The 20214-nt window shown below is 42.3% G+C and overlaps 1 protein-coding gene across 6 annotated transcripts in view; it reads left to right on the plus strand.

Annotated features, from left to right (window-relative positions):
• Nucleotides 1-20214, plus strand: part of LOC124613104 (CAP-Gly domain-containing linker protein 1) — a 551251-nt gene that overhangs the window by 391172 nt on the left and 139865 nt on the right. For 2 of the 6 annotated variants that reach the window (XM_047141729.1, XM_047141745.1), the window contains exon 1: nucleotides 9116-9239. The exons of the other annotated variants lie outside the window; for them this stretch is intronic. In XM_047141729.1, coding sequence (XP_046997685.1) covers nucleotides 9221-9239 — 19 coding nt within the window. In that variant the 5' untranslated portion in view covers nucleotides 9116-9220. Of the gene's footprint in view, nucleotides 1-9115; nucleotides 9240-20214 lie in introns of those variants that run through there. 6 annotated transcript variants of the gene reach the window in all.

Genomic DNA, 20214 nt, shown 5'->3' on the forward strand with positions numbered 1-20214 from the left:
AGCTTGAACAGTCCCCTGCTGACATGCAGGGTCCGTGGATTCATGAAGTTGTCTCCATACCCATACACGTCCCTCCGCTCGATACAATTTGAAACGAGACTCGCCCCATCAGGCAACATGTTTCCAGCTATCGACAGTCCAATGTCGGTCTTCAGGGGCCCAGGCGGGGTGTAAAGCTTTGTGTCGTGCAGCCATCAAGGGTATACGAGTGGGCCTTCGGCTCCGAAAGCTCGTATCGATGATGTTTCGTTGCGTGGTACGCACGCTGACATTTGATGGCCCAGTATTGAAACCTGCAGTAATTTGCGGAAGGCTTGCACTTCTGTCACGTTGAACGATTCTCTTCATTCTTCGTTGGTCCCGATCTTGCAGGATCTTTTTCGGCCGCAGCGATGTCACAGATTTGATGTTTTACCGGATTTCTGATATTTACGGTACACTCGTGAAATGGTCGTACGGGAAAATCCCCATTTCTTCGCTACCTCGGACACACTGTGTCACGTCGCTCGTGCGCCGACTATAACGCCACGTTCAAACTCACTTAAATCTTGATAACCTGCCATTGTAGTAGCAGTAACCGATCTAACAACAACGCCAAACACTTGTCTTATACAGGCGTTGCCGACCGCAGCGCCGTATTCTGGCTGTTTACATATCTCTGTATTCGAATACACATGCCTGTACCAGTTTCTTTGGCTGTTCAGTGTATATCCCTTTTGCTGTGGAATCGATTTGATTTATTTTAATTAATTAATTAATTATTTTATTTATTTAATATGATCTGATGAGGCCCATAAGGCCATCTCTTACACCGGACCACGATTTCACACATACAGTGTATTTTTTACATGATAATTAACTAAGAAATGAGAAATTTCAATATGACAAATAGTTTACATTGATTTGAGTGTCTATAGTGAAAATGTGAGTATATAATACTATGAAGTAATGAAATTAACGCTGGTAGTACTACTACTGCAGCTGCTGCCACTAATAGTGGTAATAGTAATATTCTCTGTCTACAGGTTGATTCACGAAGTTATGCAAATATTTTAATATGTTATTCTAAAAGTAAAACTATAGAAAAAAATTCATATAAACGTAGGTCCGCAAATGTTTAGTTACGGAGTTACGGATAATAAAAGATTTTGCCTGAAATTTAGCAACTTCGCTAATAGGAAGCCATCGCAAAACTCCACGAGGTTAAAGCAAAGCACGAGTTCCAATTATTATGTTGTTATTGGACTGGTGAATCTAATGAAACATGTCCCAGACGTGTATCTGCAATAGTTTTTCAGAACATCCAGAGAAGCAATGACGTATTTTCGTAAAATTTTTAATTTAGTAACTAAAAACATAGGTCAGTGTTAAGGAAGTTGTACAGTGTATATACAGTTGCACAATAAATGTTCAAAAAGTGTCCACCAAGTTCAGTGAATTTAACTGCACTTGTATGAACAAATTTTGTTGGTCGTTTTAGTTCCACAAGGTTGTTCTTAATTTCGTCTATTGCATTTACAATGCGAGGAAGTACTGCCTCACATGTTTTTACTTTGTCCTCATACACAGTGTCTTTCATCCATCCCCATACACAAAAATCCATTGGTGTTAAATCGGGCCATCTGGGTGCCCACAGACGTGTAGCACCACGACCAATCCATTTCCGGAGAAAATGTTCATTTAAATGTGTAGTAACGGCGTTGGTGAAACGTGGAAGCGCGCCGTCATGTTGAAAATACATTTGCAATCACGTAGAAAGTGGAACATATTCGAGCAAGCGGGGCATTTCTTCGTGAAGGAATTGCAAGTATATCTTGCCAGTTAGACGTCCTGGGCAAATGAATGGTCCAATAAAGTTTGTGTTGATTATATCACACCAAACATTTATGCTAAATCGCTGCTGGAAATTGCGTTGCACTGTTGCATGTGGGTTTGCTTCAGACCATACGTGCTCGTTATGTAAATTGTTTATACCATCTCGAGTAAACTATGCCTCATCAGTAAATAAAATGTATTTGTATAACCGCCGAGTAGTATTTAACCAGTTGCACAACTCCAAGCACAGGGTAGGATCTCCCGGATGTAAATGATGCACTTTTTGTTTATGGTAAGGATACAGATTATTGTATTTCAGTGTACGCCATACCTTAGATTGTGAAATGCCTAATCATTGAGAGACATGTCGTGTACTGGTACCTGGGCTACGTTGAACATCATCCGTAATATCCTCATCATCGTCTTCACGTATAGCGCTCGTAGTGATTATGAACGCTGGGTAGAGAACCAGTCTGCCGTAACATTTGAAATACTCCGCTAATGGTTCGTGCATTCGGAATCCTCCGAGTTGGATAACGTACGCGATATTCGTTAACTGTAGCCGTAGCATTACCATCACATTTCCATAAATAAAAACCATATCGGCGTATTCCTCTGTCTTAAATTTGAAAGGTATCCCTATTTCATAAATAATTTACAAACTACTATAATAAATAATCTACAAACTGCTATATGGTTTCACTTAAACACACTGTTGTTATTATTTTCGATCACTGAACAATACAGAAAACTAACTCGTTTCAATGTTAGGAAACGACTGAAACAACTCACTAACGGTTGCCAACAATAACATAAACGTTTCTACATTCTTAACGGAAAGTAAACAAATTTACTTGTACAATAATCTTTGCTTCTCTGGATGTTCTGGAAAACTACTGCAGATACACGCCTGGATCATGTTTTATTAGAATCACCAGACCAATAACAATAAAGTAAATGGAAATCATGCTTTACTTTAACCTCGTACAGCTTCATATTAGCGAATTAGCTAAATTTCAGGGAAAATATTTTATTAGCCGTAACTCCGTAACTAAACATTTGCGGACCTATGATTATATGGACTTTTTTCTTCAGTTTTACTCGTAGAATAACCTATTAAAATATTTGTTTATCTTCGTGAATCACCCTGTATAAAAGGCAATGTCCCGACTGACTCGACTCCCTACAGCCCAAACCACTAAGGACAGAATCTTGAAATTTACAGACGGTATTGATCTTATACCACAGGCGTCGTTTAAGGAGGGATTTTTCGAAATTCCACCCCTAATGGGGTGAAACATGGAATGAAAGGTTTTTTTTAGAAAATATGTCGCTATTAAGGCAATTTGGAAGCTAGATTGACAAAAGTTATTTGGTTTCTCGGACAGAAATGAAGAAATGCGTGGTTGAGCATTTTTGGAAATTTAACCCCCACGGGGGTGAAATAATGGGTCAAAGTCTTTTTATTTTATTTTATTTTATTAACGTAAATCATTATTAAAGAAGTACTACAGTATTTTTAAGCTACATCTGTGAAAATTGATATTTGACTTCTCGGTTAGAAATAAAAACTGCGTGTTTTACTGTTTTTGGAAATTTAGGCCATATGGGGGTGAAATAGGGGATGAAAATTTTCAAGAAAATATTTCTTTATATAAAAAAATTCTTAAAGCTGAATCTATGAAGCTTGTTATTTCACGTCTCGGTTACATGTAAAGGAATATGTGTTAGCGGACTAAAGTTTGTATGGAAATATCAGCACAAGAACGCAGAAGGAATGATTAACAAAACCCTTGATTCTAGCTACCAGAATAGCTTATTGGTCAAGTGTGCATTCGAAAAACACCATCCTTCTGTGGCTTTAATTGGCGTGAAAAGTTAAAAGGTTGTGAAATTTGTGTACAACATAAAGATTCGATTAAGAGAAAACCAAAAAAAAAAAAAAATCTGTGCAGACCATACTAATAATAATAATAATAATAGTAACAATAATAATAATAATAGCTGCAGATGTTATTCACTCTCCTGATGTAAAGCGTGTGGTTACTCCAGAATCGGGTTCCTGCTACTGAGAAGGACTTCGAGAAGGTGGCTGAACGATAGATTGGCACAGAAAGGATACTGCTCTAACAGGAACGTGTGTTCCTGCCATGTTGTTCAGTCAAGAGCGTTAAGGTTGAGGGGACATATGGGGGCAGTGTACTTTGGTAAGGCAGTAGAGAGGACAAAAGAGTATGGAAATCTATGCGCTTGTCTGCCCGCAGCCAGGATAGCTGTGTGCAATGTGATCACAGAGTGAAACACCACAGGCATTCATAACCTGCTCCAGCCGCCACTAACGTTTGTGAGAAAGACCTTCCAGGATAACGTTGCTGTAATCCATAGTTGAAAGTATAAGTGTTTTGTACAAGTTTCTTTTTCAGGTCAGGAAATTTTGTATTCTTGGCACACTCTTGACACTGTGGATCACGAAATATTGTATTCCCTAACTATTCCCGAAATAGAATGTCCCATGCAAGTCCAACTATTGTTCCGCGTACAAAGTCTGTTAGTTACCGTCGTGCGACCAAAACCACGTCGGAAACCTTTTTACATAAATCACGTGAGTACCAGTGACAGCTGCGTCAATACACCGCCCTGTTATACCGTTTGTACGCGACATTATCGCCATTTGTGTATGTAGATATCGTCATCCCATGATTTTCGTCACCTCAATGTATGTAGAATGTACTTGCTTTGTGCGTATGCTGGATGCTAATCATTTGCTGGAAAAAAGCGCAGGTCACTCTCTTTTCCAAGAAGTATCGACGAAAAGACCCACAAAACTATAGCCATATATGTCTGACGTAGGTCTGTTGTAGAGTTCTGGGACGTACTTTATGCTCGCGTATTACATTTCTGGAGATCGAAAATCTCCTCCGTAGGAACTAACATGGGTTCCGAAATCAACGATTATGTGAAATTCAGCTTGCTGTGTTCTTCCACGTTACACAGAAATCAGCAAACACATCATGTTTTCTTAATTGAGATAAATATTCAGTTATAAAGGTTACTGCGGCGTACCCAAGGCACTGTTATAAGTCGATTGCTAATCACAGTACATATAAATGAACTAGTAGATAACGTCGTAAGTTCCATGAGACTTTTCACGGATAGTGCTGTTGTACACAGAAAAATCACAATGCTAGAAAAAGTAGCAAGAACTGCAGACGATCGACGCTTGGTGCAAGGACTGAAAGATGAGCCTCAGCATAAGCAGATGTAACGTGTTGCGCATAAATACACAGTAAGACCCATTGCTGTAGGATTACACAATTGTAGCACAATCAGTGGTGATGCCAGACTGAGATTCACTGGAATGAGCCTTAGGTCGTATAGTCCACCTACAAAGGAGGTACCTTACAATATCCTCGTTCGACCAATACTTGAATGCCGCGCGGGATTAGCCGAGCGGTCTTAGGCAATGCAGTCACGGACTGTGCGGCTGGTCCCGGCGGAGGTTCGAGTCCTCCCTCGGGCATGGGTGTGTGTGTTTGTCTTTAGGATAATTTAGGTTAAGTAGTATGTAAGCTTCGGGCTGATGGCCTTAGCAGTTGAGTCCCATAAGATTTCACACACATTTGAACATTTGAACAATACTTGACTATTGCTCATCAGTCCGCGGCTTGTGACAGATAGGGTTGATAGGGAGAATTGAGAACGTCTAAAGAAGATCATTGCGTTTGGGTACAGGTTTATTTACTAGCACGAAAACGTGCAGACACTGTAAGACTGGTGTTCTGTGTCACGGTGTGGTTTGCTGATAAAATTTCGAGAAAGTACTTTCCTAGAAGAGCCAAAAATGCATTGGCTCCTGGTACGTATATCTCGAGAAAAGACCATAAACGAATTCGATCTCACCCGGAGGCTTACCAGCAATCGTTCTTCCTGGCGCCATCACGGCTGAATTGAAAAGGGGCGAAGTGAGAGTGAAGTACCATCCGCCACACACACACACACACACACACACACACATACACACATACACACACACACACGCTAATGTGACTTGCGGAGTATAGACTTAGATAGAGCGTAATTGATTTTGATTAGGGTTTTTCGTAGTTTCCTTAATGATCTGCGGTGAACGCGGGGATGGTCCATTCGACACAGTAAGATCGGTTCTGCCAATTTTTATCACAGGTCAGCTGTCCATTTGACGATGTCACTGCTAACGGCCCGAATAAGAATACAAGTGACAGCTTGTCGCTAGTTGCGGAGAAAGATTTCGACATCCCGTTTTGCAACCGTAATTTCTTTTAACCAATCTGAACCAATGCCGTGATTCTTCAAAAAAAAAAAAAAAAAAGGTTCAAATGGCTCTGAGCACTATGGGACTTAACATATGTGGTCATCAGTCCCCTAGAACTTAGAACTACTTAAACCTAACTAACCTAAGGACATCACACACATCCATGCCCGAGGCAGGATTCGAACCCGCGACCGTAGCAGTCGCGCGGTTCCGGACTGAGCGCCTAGAACCGCTAGACCACCGCGGCCGGCCGTGATTCTTCCCTTGGAAACTTAATAGCTACACTCTATCCGCCTTTTCCTACAAATTTGTACATATCCAGTCTCTGGAGATTTTGTGATCAATATCTCACGTATTACTTACGGCGTAATAATTGTAATAGCTTCTTTATGTTCAGAGGCGTTTTACCACTATGAGATTAAAAATCGTCATACAAAGGATTCGGAGGCAAGCGAGCTTTACTTACTACAGTCGTCTATGAATCAACGACCAAATGTGACGTGGAAGACTCAGCAGCAAAGACAAAAAGACAGGTGCGTTTTCGAAAAGCATAAAAATGAAAGTGGTGACAGCGTACAATGTCCGAAGTTTGCGAAATTTGCGTGTTGTTCTGTTACCAGATAATGAAATCAGAATATAAAGGACTTGTGCTGATAAGAAACTAACGTCATGAATGAAGACACACATTATGGTTAAAATATTGGATTGGATTGGATTGTTTGCGGGAAGAGACCAAACAGCGAGGTTATCGGTCTGATCGGATTAGGGAAGGACGGGGAAGGAAGTCGGCTGTGCCCTTTCAAAGGAACCATCCCGGCATTTGCCTGGAGCGATTTAGGGAAATCACGGAAAACCTAAATCAGGATGGCCGGACGCGGGATTGAACCGTCGTCCTCGCGAATGCGACTCCAGTGTGTTTAAAATATTCTACCAGTGCAAAACTATTAATTTTTTGGTAGATAAATAATTTACAAATGAACGTGAGACGAACTAAATGTGTTTATTCCAGTGCACGAAGGATCTCGAATGGGTGAGTCAGGTATATACACATAACGTCTCAACTTGAGAAACAAATCTGTCATTTTTTACTGTACAGCGAACGATCCTCACTGTTGAGCTAGTTGCACAGAAGCCCTTACCGAGCCCTACTGAGGGTGAGGATTGTTTCTTTGCATACGCATCTCGGTTTAACTTTCAGAACCGAGAAATTATTCGTGTCGTACTCTATTCAACGATGCAACTAAATCATTTTTGCGGAAGGGTATGTCAAGTCACAAACTGGTGGCATCCAAGTTCACACACTATACGACCCCCCAATAAGTAATCATCCGAATTGAACGGAAATCGCGAGTTGTGATATACATATGAAGGGCTTATTTCAATAGTGGTACAAGCCCACTTTTGTTCATTCTGATATACAGAGTCCTAAAGTTAAATGAGCGCTGAAAAATTTTGGAGTTGAGATACCAGACATATTCAAAAAATTGCTCTGAGCAGTATGGGACGTAACTTCTGAGGTCATCAGTCCCCTAGAACTTAAAACTACTTAAACCTAACTAACCTAAGAACACCACACACATTCATGCCCGAGGCAGGATTCGAACCTGCGACCGTAGCGGTCGAGCGGTTCCAGACTGAAGCGCCTAGAACCGCTCGGCCACTCCGGCTGGCCCAGACATATTCAAGCATATGGCTTCTTGCTAGAGATGAACCTTTCTTTCTGGTTGTTTGGACCATTAATGTCAGAAGCGTTATAGACAGAAACGTGGAGGTAATGGACTTGTACCACTGTTGAAATAAGCCCGTCATATACAGGCAAACAGTTGATTACAATTTCAGAAAAATTGGATGATTTATTCAAGAGAAAGAGCTTCACAAATTCAGCAAGTCAGTAACGCGTTAGTCCGCCTCTGGCCCTTACGCAAGCAATTATTCGGCTTGGCATTGAATGATACAGTTGTTGAGTCCTCCTGAGGGATATTGCCCCACATTCTGTCCAACGGAGCGTTAGATTGTCAAAATCCGGAGACGGTTGTGTGGTCCTGCCCATACTGCTTCAGACGTTCTCAATTGTCGAGAGATCAGGCAACCGTGCTGGCCAAGATATGGTCTCGCAAGTATGAAAACAAACAGTATTCGCGCCCTGTGCGGGCGGTCGTTATCTTGATGAAACGTGAGCCCAGGATGGCTTGCTATGAAATGTAACGAAACGGGGCATAGAATATCGTCAATGTATCGCTGTGCTGTAAGGATACCGAGAATTTCAATGGAAGGGGTCCTGCCATGGAATGAAATGGCAGCCCACGCCATCACTCCTGGATGTCAAGTCGTATGGTGGGCGACAGTCAGGTTGGTAAACCACAGTTTTCCGGGGCGTCTCTAGACACGTCTTCGCATGTAATCGGGGCTCAGTTCAAAGCGGGACTCATCAGTGGAGACAATTCTACTCCGGTCAGTGGGATCCCAGGCGGATGACCTGTCTGAAGAAGTTGGTTGGTTGGTTGATTTGGGGCGAAGGGGCCAGACGGCGAGGTCATCGGTCCCATCAGATAAGGGAAGGCAGTCGGCCGCGCATTCGAGGGAAGCATCCCGGCATTTGCCTGAAGCGATTTAAAGAAATCACGGGAAACCTAAATCAGGATGGCCGTATCCGGGTTTGAACCTTCGTCCTTCCGAATGCGAGTCCACTGTGCTAACCACTGCACCACCTCTCTCGGTGTCTGAAGAAGTCCCGACAGCGGTGGGACGCAAACCCGACTGTCGTCCACTATACGGTCTGAGGAATAGAGGTGATGATCTAGGGTACCATCCCATTTCATAGGAGGATACCTTCGGTTGTCATTTGTGGCATCCGTAGAGTACAGCGATACGTCGACGACACCGTCGCGTTGCGAGGGCTGGCTGTGAGCTGCAGTTAGCGCGAAAGCGGCCGCCAGGGAAAGACGCCGGATGATGCAGGCGGCGGTGGTGGGGCAGGCTCCTCGTTGAGGTAATAGCGAGCGCACACCGGCGCTCGCCGCACAACGGACGCAGCCGCCGTCGCCCTCGCTGTCGCCGCTGCCACCGCCACCGCCGCTGCCGTCTTCTTCCTTCGGTACTGCATAGGCCGCAGACATGCCCGTTGTAAGCCAAGGTACGCCGCCGAGTCGTCAGCTGATCGCCTCAACGCCGACGGGAGTGACACTTTGTGAAGTCGTACTGTAGAAGTATTGTTGGTAGCAACCATTGTCGTGATTATTTGAATCTAGCATGTGGAATAGTGGGGACCCGTGCGGTAGGCGTTTCGTATCTCTACTTACATTTCTTTTGTCTATTGTATTTTGGTAACTGCCACATTATTTTATCAGTAAGTGGTTCACTTCTTTTCCTGAAATTTTTGCGTTTAGATATGACTCAACAGTAATCCCCGTGGCATTGAGTCATTCGGAAAACCACTCACTCATTGCTATACTATCGGTGTGATTGTGATCGATATTTATCAATTTTTACTTGTTATTTGTAAATTGGCTTCAGGACTCTACTTTGCAAAAAAGAAGCTGATTTACGGTTGATTGGACTTAGGTATCGCCGAGGACGACAGATGTGTCTTAATGTCACAAGCTGCCCTCAGTTTGTTTGAACACTGCAGTGCGTTACTAGGAACGGTCCTATTGTTATGTCTTCGACTTCCTCCGAACTTTGACCTGACATATAAAGCGAGTCATATCGGAACATAGCATTTATCGTACGCTCAAAACCGCTGAAAACTTGACTTTTTTACATTAACAAATCATTGCTGGCGGTGAAAGAAGCAAGTGAGAGAATGAGATACCATTCATAGTCATTTCTCCGACTTTATTAATCTTCATTTTTTTCACCTATACACTCTGAAAAATAATCTAAAAATATTTCTGCTCATTCGCAACACAGACGTGCAACATTCACATCGACAATTCAACCTGTGATTGTTCGTCAGTCCGCCCGAGCGCAAATCTGTTATGTGACGGTATCCGAACGTATTCCGGTATTTGACATCCTTTCCCATATTTAAATTGCAATTGTGTGAAAAAGACATGCGCACATGTAAGACGTAAACCTGATGAGCACTTCTGCATTACCAGATCTCTCGAGGTTGTTAAACTACCATATTGAATGGAGTTCTACAAACTGCGACATAGTTGCGAAGATCCAGGAAGTACAAAATTTGTTTCTTTAATTGCAGTCGAGGATCGCGAAAGACTGTCGCCAGACGATGGATTTTGGTCCATAAAGACCATCTTCACATCTTTATGAAATGGAAGAAGCCTTATATTATACTAGTGTGGTTAAGCCAATGTGACATCCTCAAAAGACATAAACAAAATGATTAGAGCATCTGTACATTAGAAAGTCGAGTATTGTCCACAGACCACTTGTGTACAATCGCCTACTGAAAAATCTTGTTTTATGCCTTGGACTGTAGATGAAGTATTGCATACATCAATTTTGAGTGGCACCCTGTACATCCATAGTCAGGCGTTTTTATAAGATTTTTGCAGTACTGTCACTCAATACAGTAGGCCTATACGATATGATAGTTGATTTTTTCCTCTTCTATTTCGTTTATGAATGCCGCTATTTTTTAAATAAATAGAATACTTTGTTAATAACGAGTGTCCTAATATCTATAAACATACAATATTTGTTGCAGCAGCTATAATCGCGGTAATAGCCACTGACTTGAAGAACGTTTACATATGAATTCTGAAACCACTGTGAAGTGCATAACAGACGGTGCTTAGTATTGTAGTACAAGTTTGGGTACGGAGCGCGGGAACAATGACTGCTTAAATGGATTTGTGCGCGCTTCAAGTAAACGTCGAGGCCACTAATGGGAGCAATACGTAGGGTGTCGTAGTGTATTCCTGGAGTCCTCACTTACTACTGGTTCTTGAAACTTTTGAACTAGGCTTTCGCGGCGTATATTTTCAATTGTCTGCCTGTTCAGGTTCTTTCAACTTCTCCGTGACGCTTTCCCACGTATCACACAAACCTGTGACCATACATTTGTTCAAAAACGGCTCTAAACACTATGGGACTTAACATCTCAGGTCATCAGTCCCCTAGAACTTCTTAAACCTAACTAACCTAAGGACATCACACACATCCATGCCCGAGGCAGGATTCGAACCTGCGACCGTAGCGGTCGCGCAGTTCCATACATTTGTTACCCTTCTTTATATACGGTCAGTGTCCCGCTCTTAGTCCTGTTTTGTATGGGTCCCACACAGTCGAGCATTCTTCTAAACTGGGTCGCACGGGTGTTTTGTAAGCAATTACATTTGTATACTGATTGCATTTACCAGTATCCTACCAAAGCATCTAAGTCTGCCACCTGCTCTGCCTAAAACTGTGCTTAAATTATCATTTCATTTCGTAATTCATATCCTTACAAGTTGTTAGACCCCAGCACTTGTAATGAATGGACGGTGACGCATTGATATTGCAGTCATAGAACACTACACTTTTTTTGTTCGAGTTGTGTGCGTCAGCAAAATTACCACTACAGCTTACCCGTGTGTACAGTGCTGGAAGAAAGGGCCCGTTGTCGGCTCGTAGATAGCGGAGAGAATGACATCACGGCGTCGCGTGGCTTCGCCAGCACAGGACAGTCCGTGCGTCCCTGCTGGCCTTGGCGCACCCGGAAGAACGGCCTGCGATGCCTGTCTGACCTCTTCCGCCACTCTGGTTTATCCGCAGACCCGTTACCGGTTGGCTCGTTGCTATGTTACTCTTCAGCGAGACAGTAACTCGAGGTACAAAGTCCAGGTCGGGCTGTGAACAACTGCACCGTTCTGGAACCGCGCGACCGCTACGGTCGCAGGTTTGAATCCTGCTTCGGGCATGGATGTGTGTGATGTCCTTAGGTTAGTTAGGTTTAAGTAGTTCTAAGTTCTAGGGGACAGATGACCTCCGATGTTAAGCCCCATACTACTCAGAGCCATTTGAACCATTTTTGAACTGCACCATACTTACGTTTCGACGTGGTTCCCCTTAGGTCAATGCGCTTTGTTCAACGTTCAGCGTTCTCCCCTGAGTATATTCTGTCCTTGATGCGCGTTTCTGTAAGAGGCAAAAGTAATCGCCGTAGCTGTTAATACATTTATTTCACTGTGAGGAAAATGGCTCTGAGAACTATGCGACTGCCGGCCGCGGTGGTCTAGCGGTTCTAGGCGCTCAGTCCGGAACCGCGCGACTGCTACGGTCGGAGGTTCGAATCCTGCCTCGGCATGGATGTGTGTGATGTCCTTAGGTTAGTTAGGTTTAAGTAGTTCTAAGTTCTAGGGGACTGATGACCATAGATGTTAAGTCCCATAGTGCTCAGAGCCAACTATGCGACTTAACTTCTGAGGTCATCAGTCGCCTAGAACTTAGAACTAATTAAACCTAACTAACCTAAGGACATCACACACATCCATGCCCGAGGCAGGATTCGAACCTGCGACCGTAGCGGTCGCTCGGCTCTAGACTATAGCGCCTAGAACTGCACGGCCACTCCGGCCGGCACACTGTGAGACAAGACTGTCAATGCCTCCACGGAAAAATGTTTGTGGGCCCTCCCACATGTTACCGGCGTTGCTTCGAGTACGCTGCAGAAGTTTCGTTGGGAAGCCCTTACACATCCTCCTACCAGTGGTCGTCAAACTTTTTTACTTAAGAGCCAATGCTGACATTGTAGGGTGACAGCTTGGTCCGCATTGGAAGAGGGTGGGGGGGGGGGGGGGGCGTTACATAGCCACTCAAAGAGAAATTGTTTTCACCAAGCTGTGGTTACTGATAAAAGCTTACCACTTTTACATTTTGAGTCTACATATTACAAGGTACCACACCGAAGTGTAAAAGAAAATAATGTATTGCAATTACATGCACTTTTCTGAAGGCTTGCACAGTGACCAGTTTTCCGTACCTAAGCGGGTACTGGGACCAGGATCCTATGTTTGTTTTCCTGATTAACGGAGGTATTTTCAAGGCATCTTCACGCACTACTATCTGGAAGAACACCAAACGACTGCAGCAGACAGTTTTCAATCGGACTCTTGCATCAGGCCAAAATAACAGAACACAAGACGATGTTAAGTAGTATAACTTAATTAATTCAAAAGTGCCACAAAGGGGTAGAATGGCGGGTGATAGCTTTCGGTATAAAAGTGTTTAGAAGTCAATATTATCTGTTGTATTATGCGTGTTTTTTGGAAGCAGTTCTTTCTGGGGTGAACACTCAGGTCACTTTTTTCGACGAGTAGTGTGTCCACTTCTCGCGACCGGACGCTATGTGGGCATTAGTGATCCACAGAAGAAAGTGTCAAATTGAAATAAGTAACAAGCAACTACATTTGTACGCTAAAATACGTAGTAGTCTGACCACTTCTCGGCAGGCAGCACCGCCGTTTAGGGCAAAAAGTAATCAGTGGCCACTTTTCCCGTCCTGGCCACTTTCTCACACCTTCGTCCACGGACCTTCTATTAATTGGTAACCTACATACTTAGCATGTTGTACTAATTAATAACAGTAATTAGAAAATGAGACCCGAATCACAGATCTTTACTTAATGTCTTGAATACATTTTTCTTTAACTCATTGCATCGCATTGCAACAGCCTCAATTTGATTTCGTATCACTTGCTACGAACATTTACCACTTTTGAAGATGACCGTCTCTATAATGTGCATCCAAGTTGCTTCCGTTTCCCATTTATGCCATAGCATCTGATCGATGCCAGCTGCGCATGCTCGTGAGTTGTCAGCATTGGACGACAGACAATAAAATATCCCCCCCCCCCCTCCCTCACTTGTATTTAACCGCAGTGGCCGCGCTAAGTACCGCCCTGCCCCCGACGTAACCAGAAAACTTTTTTTAGCTGACGGCCGAATACACCAACGTCAATTAAAATTAAGCAAATTTCAAAATATTACTGTCCCCATAAGTATTTTTGTTTGTTACTCAGCAAGAAAAATACAGTCTTAAGAAGCTCTTAACGTTAGTTGACGTTTTTGCTCTCAGCTGTTAGTTGCTAGAAGCGTGTTGTTATAAAAAAGGGCTGAGAACCATGGGCTGCATGAACACTCCATTCGGGCCGCAGTTTCATGACGACTGCCCCATAAAGTCCTTACCTCTCCCATGCAATTGGCATGTGTTTGGAACCCTGAAGAAAGACATTCTTGGCCGTCGATCTGCTTCGGACGAATAGTTGCACGCCTAGGTACAACATGGTTCCGAAGCCAACTGCAAATATTTTCCGATGAAGCCATTAACCGTTTTGTCTCACTGTGTTATGAATGTATTAACAGTTATGGCGATTACTTTTGTAATAATAAACAGTTTACTTACTTTTTTCCGTATTTCTCACTTTCATTTAACTACCCCTCAGAAGTTTGTAAAATTTGCTTCTACTACTGTCATAATGTCATTAGACTCCTCAAGTTTTCCAACCACGACTTTTTTTATATGTGCGAGTATGCGGAAGTTAGAACATGACAAACCTGGTCAATATTTTTTATTCACTGATTTAGTTACTGAAAGTTGGCGGAGGTAAGTTCGGCCGAAATTTTTTCAAACAGGCCTTGTTGTGTTCGGAAAGGGTAGATTAAATACACTTATTGGTGGAGTATTTTTTACTGTTACAAGCCGTTTATCGTGTAGTGAAATTGAAGTAGTTAGTTCAAAAATCGTTCAAATGGCTCTGAGCACTGTAAGACTTAACTTCTGTGGTCATCAGTCCCCTAGAACTTAGAACTATTTAAACCTAACTAACCTAAGGACATCACACACATCCACGCCCGAGGCAGGATTCGAACCTGCGACCGCAGCAGTCGCGCGGTTCCGGACTGAGCGCCTTAACCGCGAGACCACCGCGGCCGGCGAAGTAGTTAGTTCCTGCGAGCTAGTGTGTATAAAGGTTATACTTGACCACCGGGATGTATTTATAATTGGTTTCTTTTACTGACCCCCGACTCATACAATACAGTTTCTGTATAGTCCAAAGAAAACGTGAGTCTCCTTTCAAGTAGGTACCCCGCTCATACAATTACATGGGGTGGTGATTTCAGTCTACCCTCGATATGTTGGCAAAAATATATGTTTAAATTCGGTGGTAGGCGTAAAACATCGTCCGAAATCGTACTAAATTCTTTCCCCGAAGATTGTTTTTAGCCATTACTTCAGGAACCCACTCGAAGTGTAAATACTTGCGGAAACACATTTGACCTCGTAGCAATAAATAATCCTGAGCAGATAGGGAGCATCTTGACGGATACAGAGACTATTGGCCGCAAGATCACGATCTACTGAGTAACGGTACCAAAAATAAAGGCAAAAATATATATATTTAAAGAAGCAGATAAAACTTCTTGTGAGGCTTTCCTAAGGAACAGTCTCCACTCCTTCCAAATTAAGTATGTAAGCATAGACCAGCTTGTGGGTTAGATTCGGAACTGATCCCTCATAGTACGCAAAACAGCTCAGAACACTGTTGCAGAAGCAACGGAAAAAATGCCAAATTCAAAAGAACGCAAAAATCTGCAAAATTGACGATATTCTACCGAAGCTCGAAACTTAGCGTAAACTTCAATTCGAGGTTCTTTTAACAGTTTCTGAGAGGGAAATTTTTCTTGAAATCTGGGAGAAAACCCAAAGAGATTCTGGTCTGTGTAAAGTGCACCAGCGGCAAGACACAATCAACACTTTCACTGCGCGATAGCAGTGGTAATGTTATCGATGACATTGTCACTGAAGCGTAGTTATAAACACGGTTTTTCGAAATTCCTTCGCCAAAGAAGACGAAGTAAATATTCCAGGATTCGAATCAAGAACACCTGCCAACATGAGCAACTTAGAAGTAGATATCCTCGGTATAGCACTTAATAAAGACAAATCTTCTGGTCCAGATGGCATATCGATAAGGTTCCTTTCAGAGTATGCTGATACAACAGCTCCATATTTGTCAGTCATATACAGCCACTCCCTCCACGGAAGATCCGTATCTAATGAGTGGAAAGTCGCACAGGTCACACTAATATTCAAGTAAGGAAAACCCATATCACTGATGTCGATTTGCAGTAGGATTTTGGGACATATAATATGTTCGAACTTTATGAATGACCTCGAAGAAAAGACTGTATTGACATATAGTTAGCACGGATTCAGAAAATATCGTTCTTGTGAAAAACAACTATTATTAGCTCTTTATTCACACAAAATATCGAGTGCTGTCGACAGTGGATCTGAATAGATTTCCAGAAGGCTTATGATACCGTTCCTCACAAGTGATTTCTAACGAAATTGCGTGCCTATGGAGAATCGTGCCAGTTGAGTGGCTAAATTCGTGATTTCCTGTCAGAAGGGTCACAGTTCGTAGCAACTGACGGGAAGTCGTAGAATGAAACAGATGTAATATTTGGCGCTCCCCAAGGAAGTGTTATAGGCCCTCTGCTGTACCTAATAAACGACTTACTAGACAATTTAAGGAGCCTTTCTTAGATTGTTCGCAAGGAGACTGCCTACACTATACTTGCCCGTCCTCTTCTGAGTATTGTTGCGCAGTATGAGGTCTGTATCAGACAGGATTGACGGAGAACATCCACAGTTTTTTTTGTTTTTTTCCCCTTTTTTACTATCGCGAAATGGGAGAAGACTGTCGCGGATGTGATAAGAGAGTTGGGGTGGCAAGCATTGAAATAAGAGCGTTATTTTTTGCATTTTTCTTTGCGCCGGGATCTTTCCACGAAGTCTTTATCACCGACCTTCTCCTCCGAATGCGGAAATAGTTTGTTGATGGCCCCCTACATAGGAAGAAATAATAAAGTAATAAAATAAGAGAAATCAGAGCTTGCAAGGAGAGATTTAAGTGTTGTTTTTTACCGCGCGCTGTTCGGAGTGGAGCGGAGCGGTAGAAAATAATCTAAATGTGGTTCGACGAACCTTCTGCCAGGCACTTGATGTAAATTGACAATTCCAGCATCTTTTCACGTATTTCTTTTTCACTCATGTGCCTAGAAGACCTCTGTAGTATTCGTCGCGTGTTAGACAACCCTTTGAAAGCTAATAAATGAGGAGAATCACACAAAACGGGCTAGAACATTTCCGGCGGATGAAGTAGACTTTCCGCTTTATAGGCCCGTGAACCAAGGATCACCACCCAGTGCTTCGTTCTCGGCATGAATTGTTTGATACACATTTTAAAATGGTCCAAATGTTTCTCAGCAATCCGCTTTTACGTTTGCTTTTAATCAGCGTACAATATGTTCATGGCGTCAGATCGTTCATACACCTTTAATCACTAATAGTGCGATATCATTCCATGTGCTAATCTATAGCAGCAGTTTTAATACCACTTTGGTTATCAGATGGATAATTATGATGACGATGACTCTCAGCCGCTCTTTTCCTAATTGTGAAAATCAAAGTACTCGTTTACTTGTAAATCGAAATAACTTTGGACAAGATTACGTAGGCAATAACACGCCCCCAAACAAAGAATTTTATGGCGCCTCAATATTCCATTTTACCCATTTGAATGAAACACACACATCACGTTTACCCTACAAAGCCACATGAACAGATTGTAGCGCAAGTCAAGCTGATACCTGATTTTCTTTATAGCGTAGCGTATAGTGCGGTGATAAAACTCATGCGCCCGGGTTCCCAGGTTCGATTCCCGGCGGGGTCAGGGATTTTCTCTGCCTCGTGATGACTGGGTGTTGTGTGATGTCCTTAGGTTAGTTAGGTTTAAGTAGTTCTAAGTTCTAGGGGGCTGATGACCATAGATGTTAAGTCCCATAGTGCTCAGAGCCATAAAACTCATGCGATACCTCTAGGATGGTGGGAGCCGATCGTGGTAGGAGGTTAATGTCTGAAATTTGGTGTTCTCACGCTAGACCAGTCACAGCGTCGCAAAACCGTATGTTACCATGCTTTAAAAGCATGGAATTTCGGCCCTGCTGCTGGCTTTATTTAATTTCTTCCATTAATATATCGGTTACGAAATTTAAAACCAAGTTTCTACACGATAAAGCTGACATCATCCCGTAGGTTGGTACGCATATACAGTGCTGTATTACGGGTGGTACGCCATATTTAGTGAAACAGAATTGTCACTGTGTTCGATATCAGACATTTATTGTTTCGTAAGCGAGAAAACGCATACTTCACACTTTTAGAAGTTAACGGTCTGAGTCATAAGAAGTGTCACTGTTTTGAAGGTATCCTTAAAACAAAATGATCCTCTTTCACAGAAGCTAGCTGAACTGCAACCTTCATCGAAGAGCGGAAAATAACTTTTATGTTTTTGTTTAAGGATTCTGTCTGATTTCAAGAAAAACTTGGAAATTCGCAAGCTGTTAAAAAAACTGCAAAATAATTTGCGCTATTGAAACGAGAATATCACGATAGAACATACAATATACTGCGCAGCCTGTGCTCTAACTAGAGAACTATTTTCAAATCAAGTGTGGTTTTGAAGCTATATCAATGTAGGGTTCGAGACTTCGAGAAAATATATGTGGAAGTAATAACAGGCAAAGAAGTGTGTATTTTTCTGTAAATTTATAAGCAGGGATAATTTTAATGACCAAGGTGTCGAAACAAAATATATTTTGAAAGCGGGATTATGCTTTTTTATGTATGTTATTATATCATTCATTGGCTTGCAACAACATGAGTACGCATGTATAATGCAGGTCACTGTTCGTAATGAAGCACTCTTCTCAAATAGGCCGCTTACGCGTGAAACATTATAAATTTCACGCCGAAGTATGCCGAAACAGCGTACATGCGAACTCATGTTATTGCAAGCCACTGAATGATGTAATAACATACATAAAAAAGCACAATCCCGCTTACAAAGTATATTTTGTTTCAACACCTTGGTCATTAAAATTGTTCCTGCTTTAAATGTACAGAAAAATACTTACTTCTTTGCCTATTATTACTTCACACATATATTTTCTCGAAATCCTCCATTGCTATTTAGACATAGCATAAGGGGATGGACACCGTAAGCCATTCACTTAAAAAAAATACGCTTATCAAGTTGATAGCATTAACCTTAACAATGAAGTATACTGAAAATCGCAGTTTATTGTCTAGAATAATTTTTGAATTATTAAAGATGTTCACTGTACGTCCCTCAACAGGCTACTGAATGGAAGAAAGTGTGATCGCTAGAATTTGGGCGGCAGAGTTTCGAGGGGTGTCGCTCCATGTCTGATCACCAAAATCCTGCTCTAAATTCTAAATCCTTCCTGTGTGTCATTGAGTGAAGGGGTGTTTATAATGACCCGTGAGTGGAATGAGTACGTGCAGCTCGGGGGTTCTTTTCAGGTTTTCATTCACAATGGCAAACGTGTCCTCATATAGAGTCACCAGTTGGAAAAAATTTAAAGTACGACCTAAAAGACATTGTTGTTGTTGTTGTTGTTGTATTCAGTCCTGAGACTGGTTTGATGCAGCTCTCCATGCTACTGTATCCTGTACAAGCTTCTTCATCTCCCAGTACCTACAGCAACCGACATCCTTCGGAATCTGCTTAGTGTATTCATCTCTCGGTCTCCCTCTACGATTTTTACCCTCCACGCTGCCCTCCAACACTAAATTGGTGATCCCTTGATGCCTCTGAACATGTCCTACCAACCGATCCCTTCTTCTATTCAAGTTGTGCCTCAAATTTCTCTTCTCCCCAATTCTATTCAATACCTCCTCATTAGTTACGTGATCTACCCATCTAATCTTCAGCATTCTTCTGTAGCACCACATTTCGAAAGCTTCTATTCTCTTCTTGTCCAAACTATTTATCGTCCATGTTTCACTTCCAAACATGGCTACGCTCCATACAATTACTTTCAGAAACGACTTCCTGACTCTTAAATCTATACTCGATGTTAACAAATTTCTCTTCTTCAGAAACGCTTCCCTTGCCATTCCCAGTCTACATTTTACATCCTCTCTACTGCGACTATCATCAGTTATTTTGCTCCCCAAATATCCAAATATCAAAACTCATTTACTACTTTAAGCGTCTCATTTCCTAATATAATGCCCTCAGCATCACCCGATTTAATTCGACTACATTCCATTATCCTCGTTTTGCTTTTTT

This window comes from Schistocerca americana, chromosome 1 (assembly GCF_021461395.2).
Source record: "Schistocerca americana isolate TAMUIC-IGC-003095 chromosome 1, iqSchAmer2.1, whole genome shotgun sequence".
In the NCBI taxonomy this organism is placed as follows: domain Eukaryota; kingdom Metazoa; phylum Arthropoda; class Insecta; order Orthoptera; family Acrididae; genus Schistocerca; species Schistocerca americana.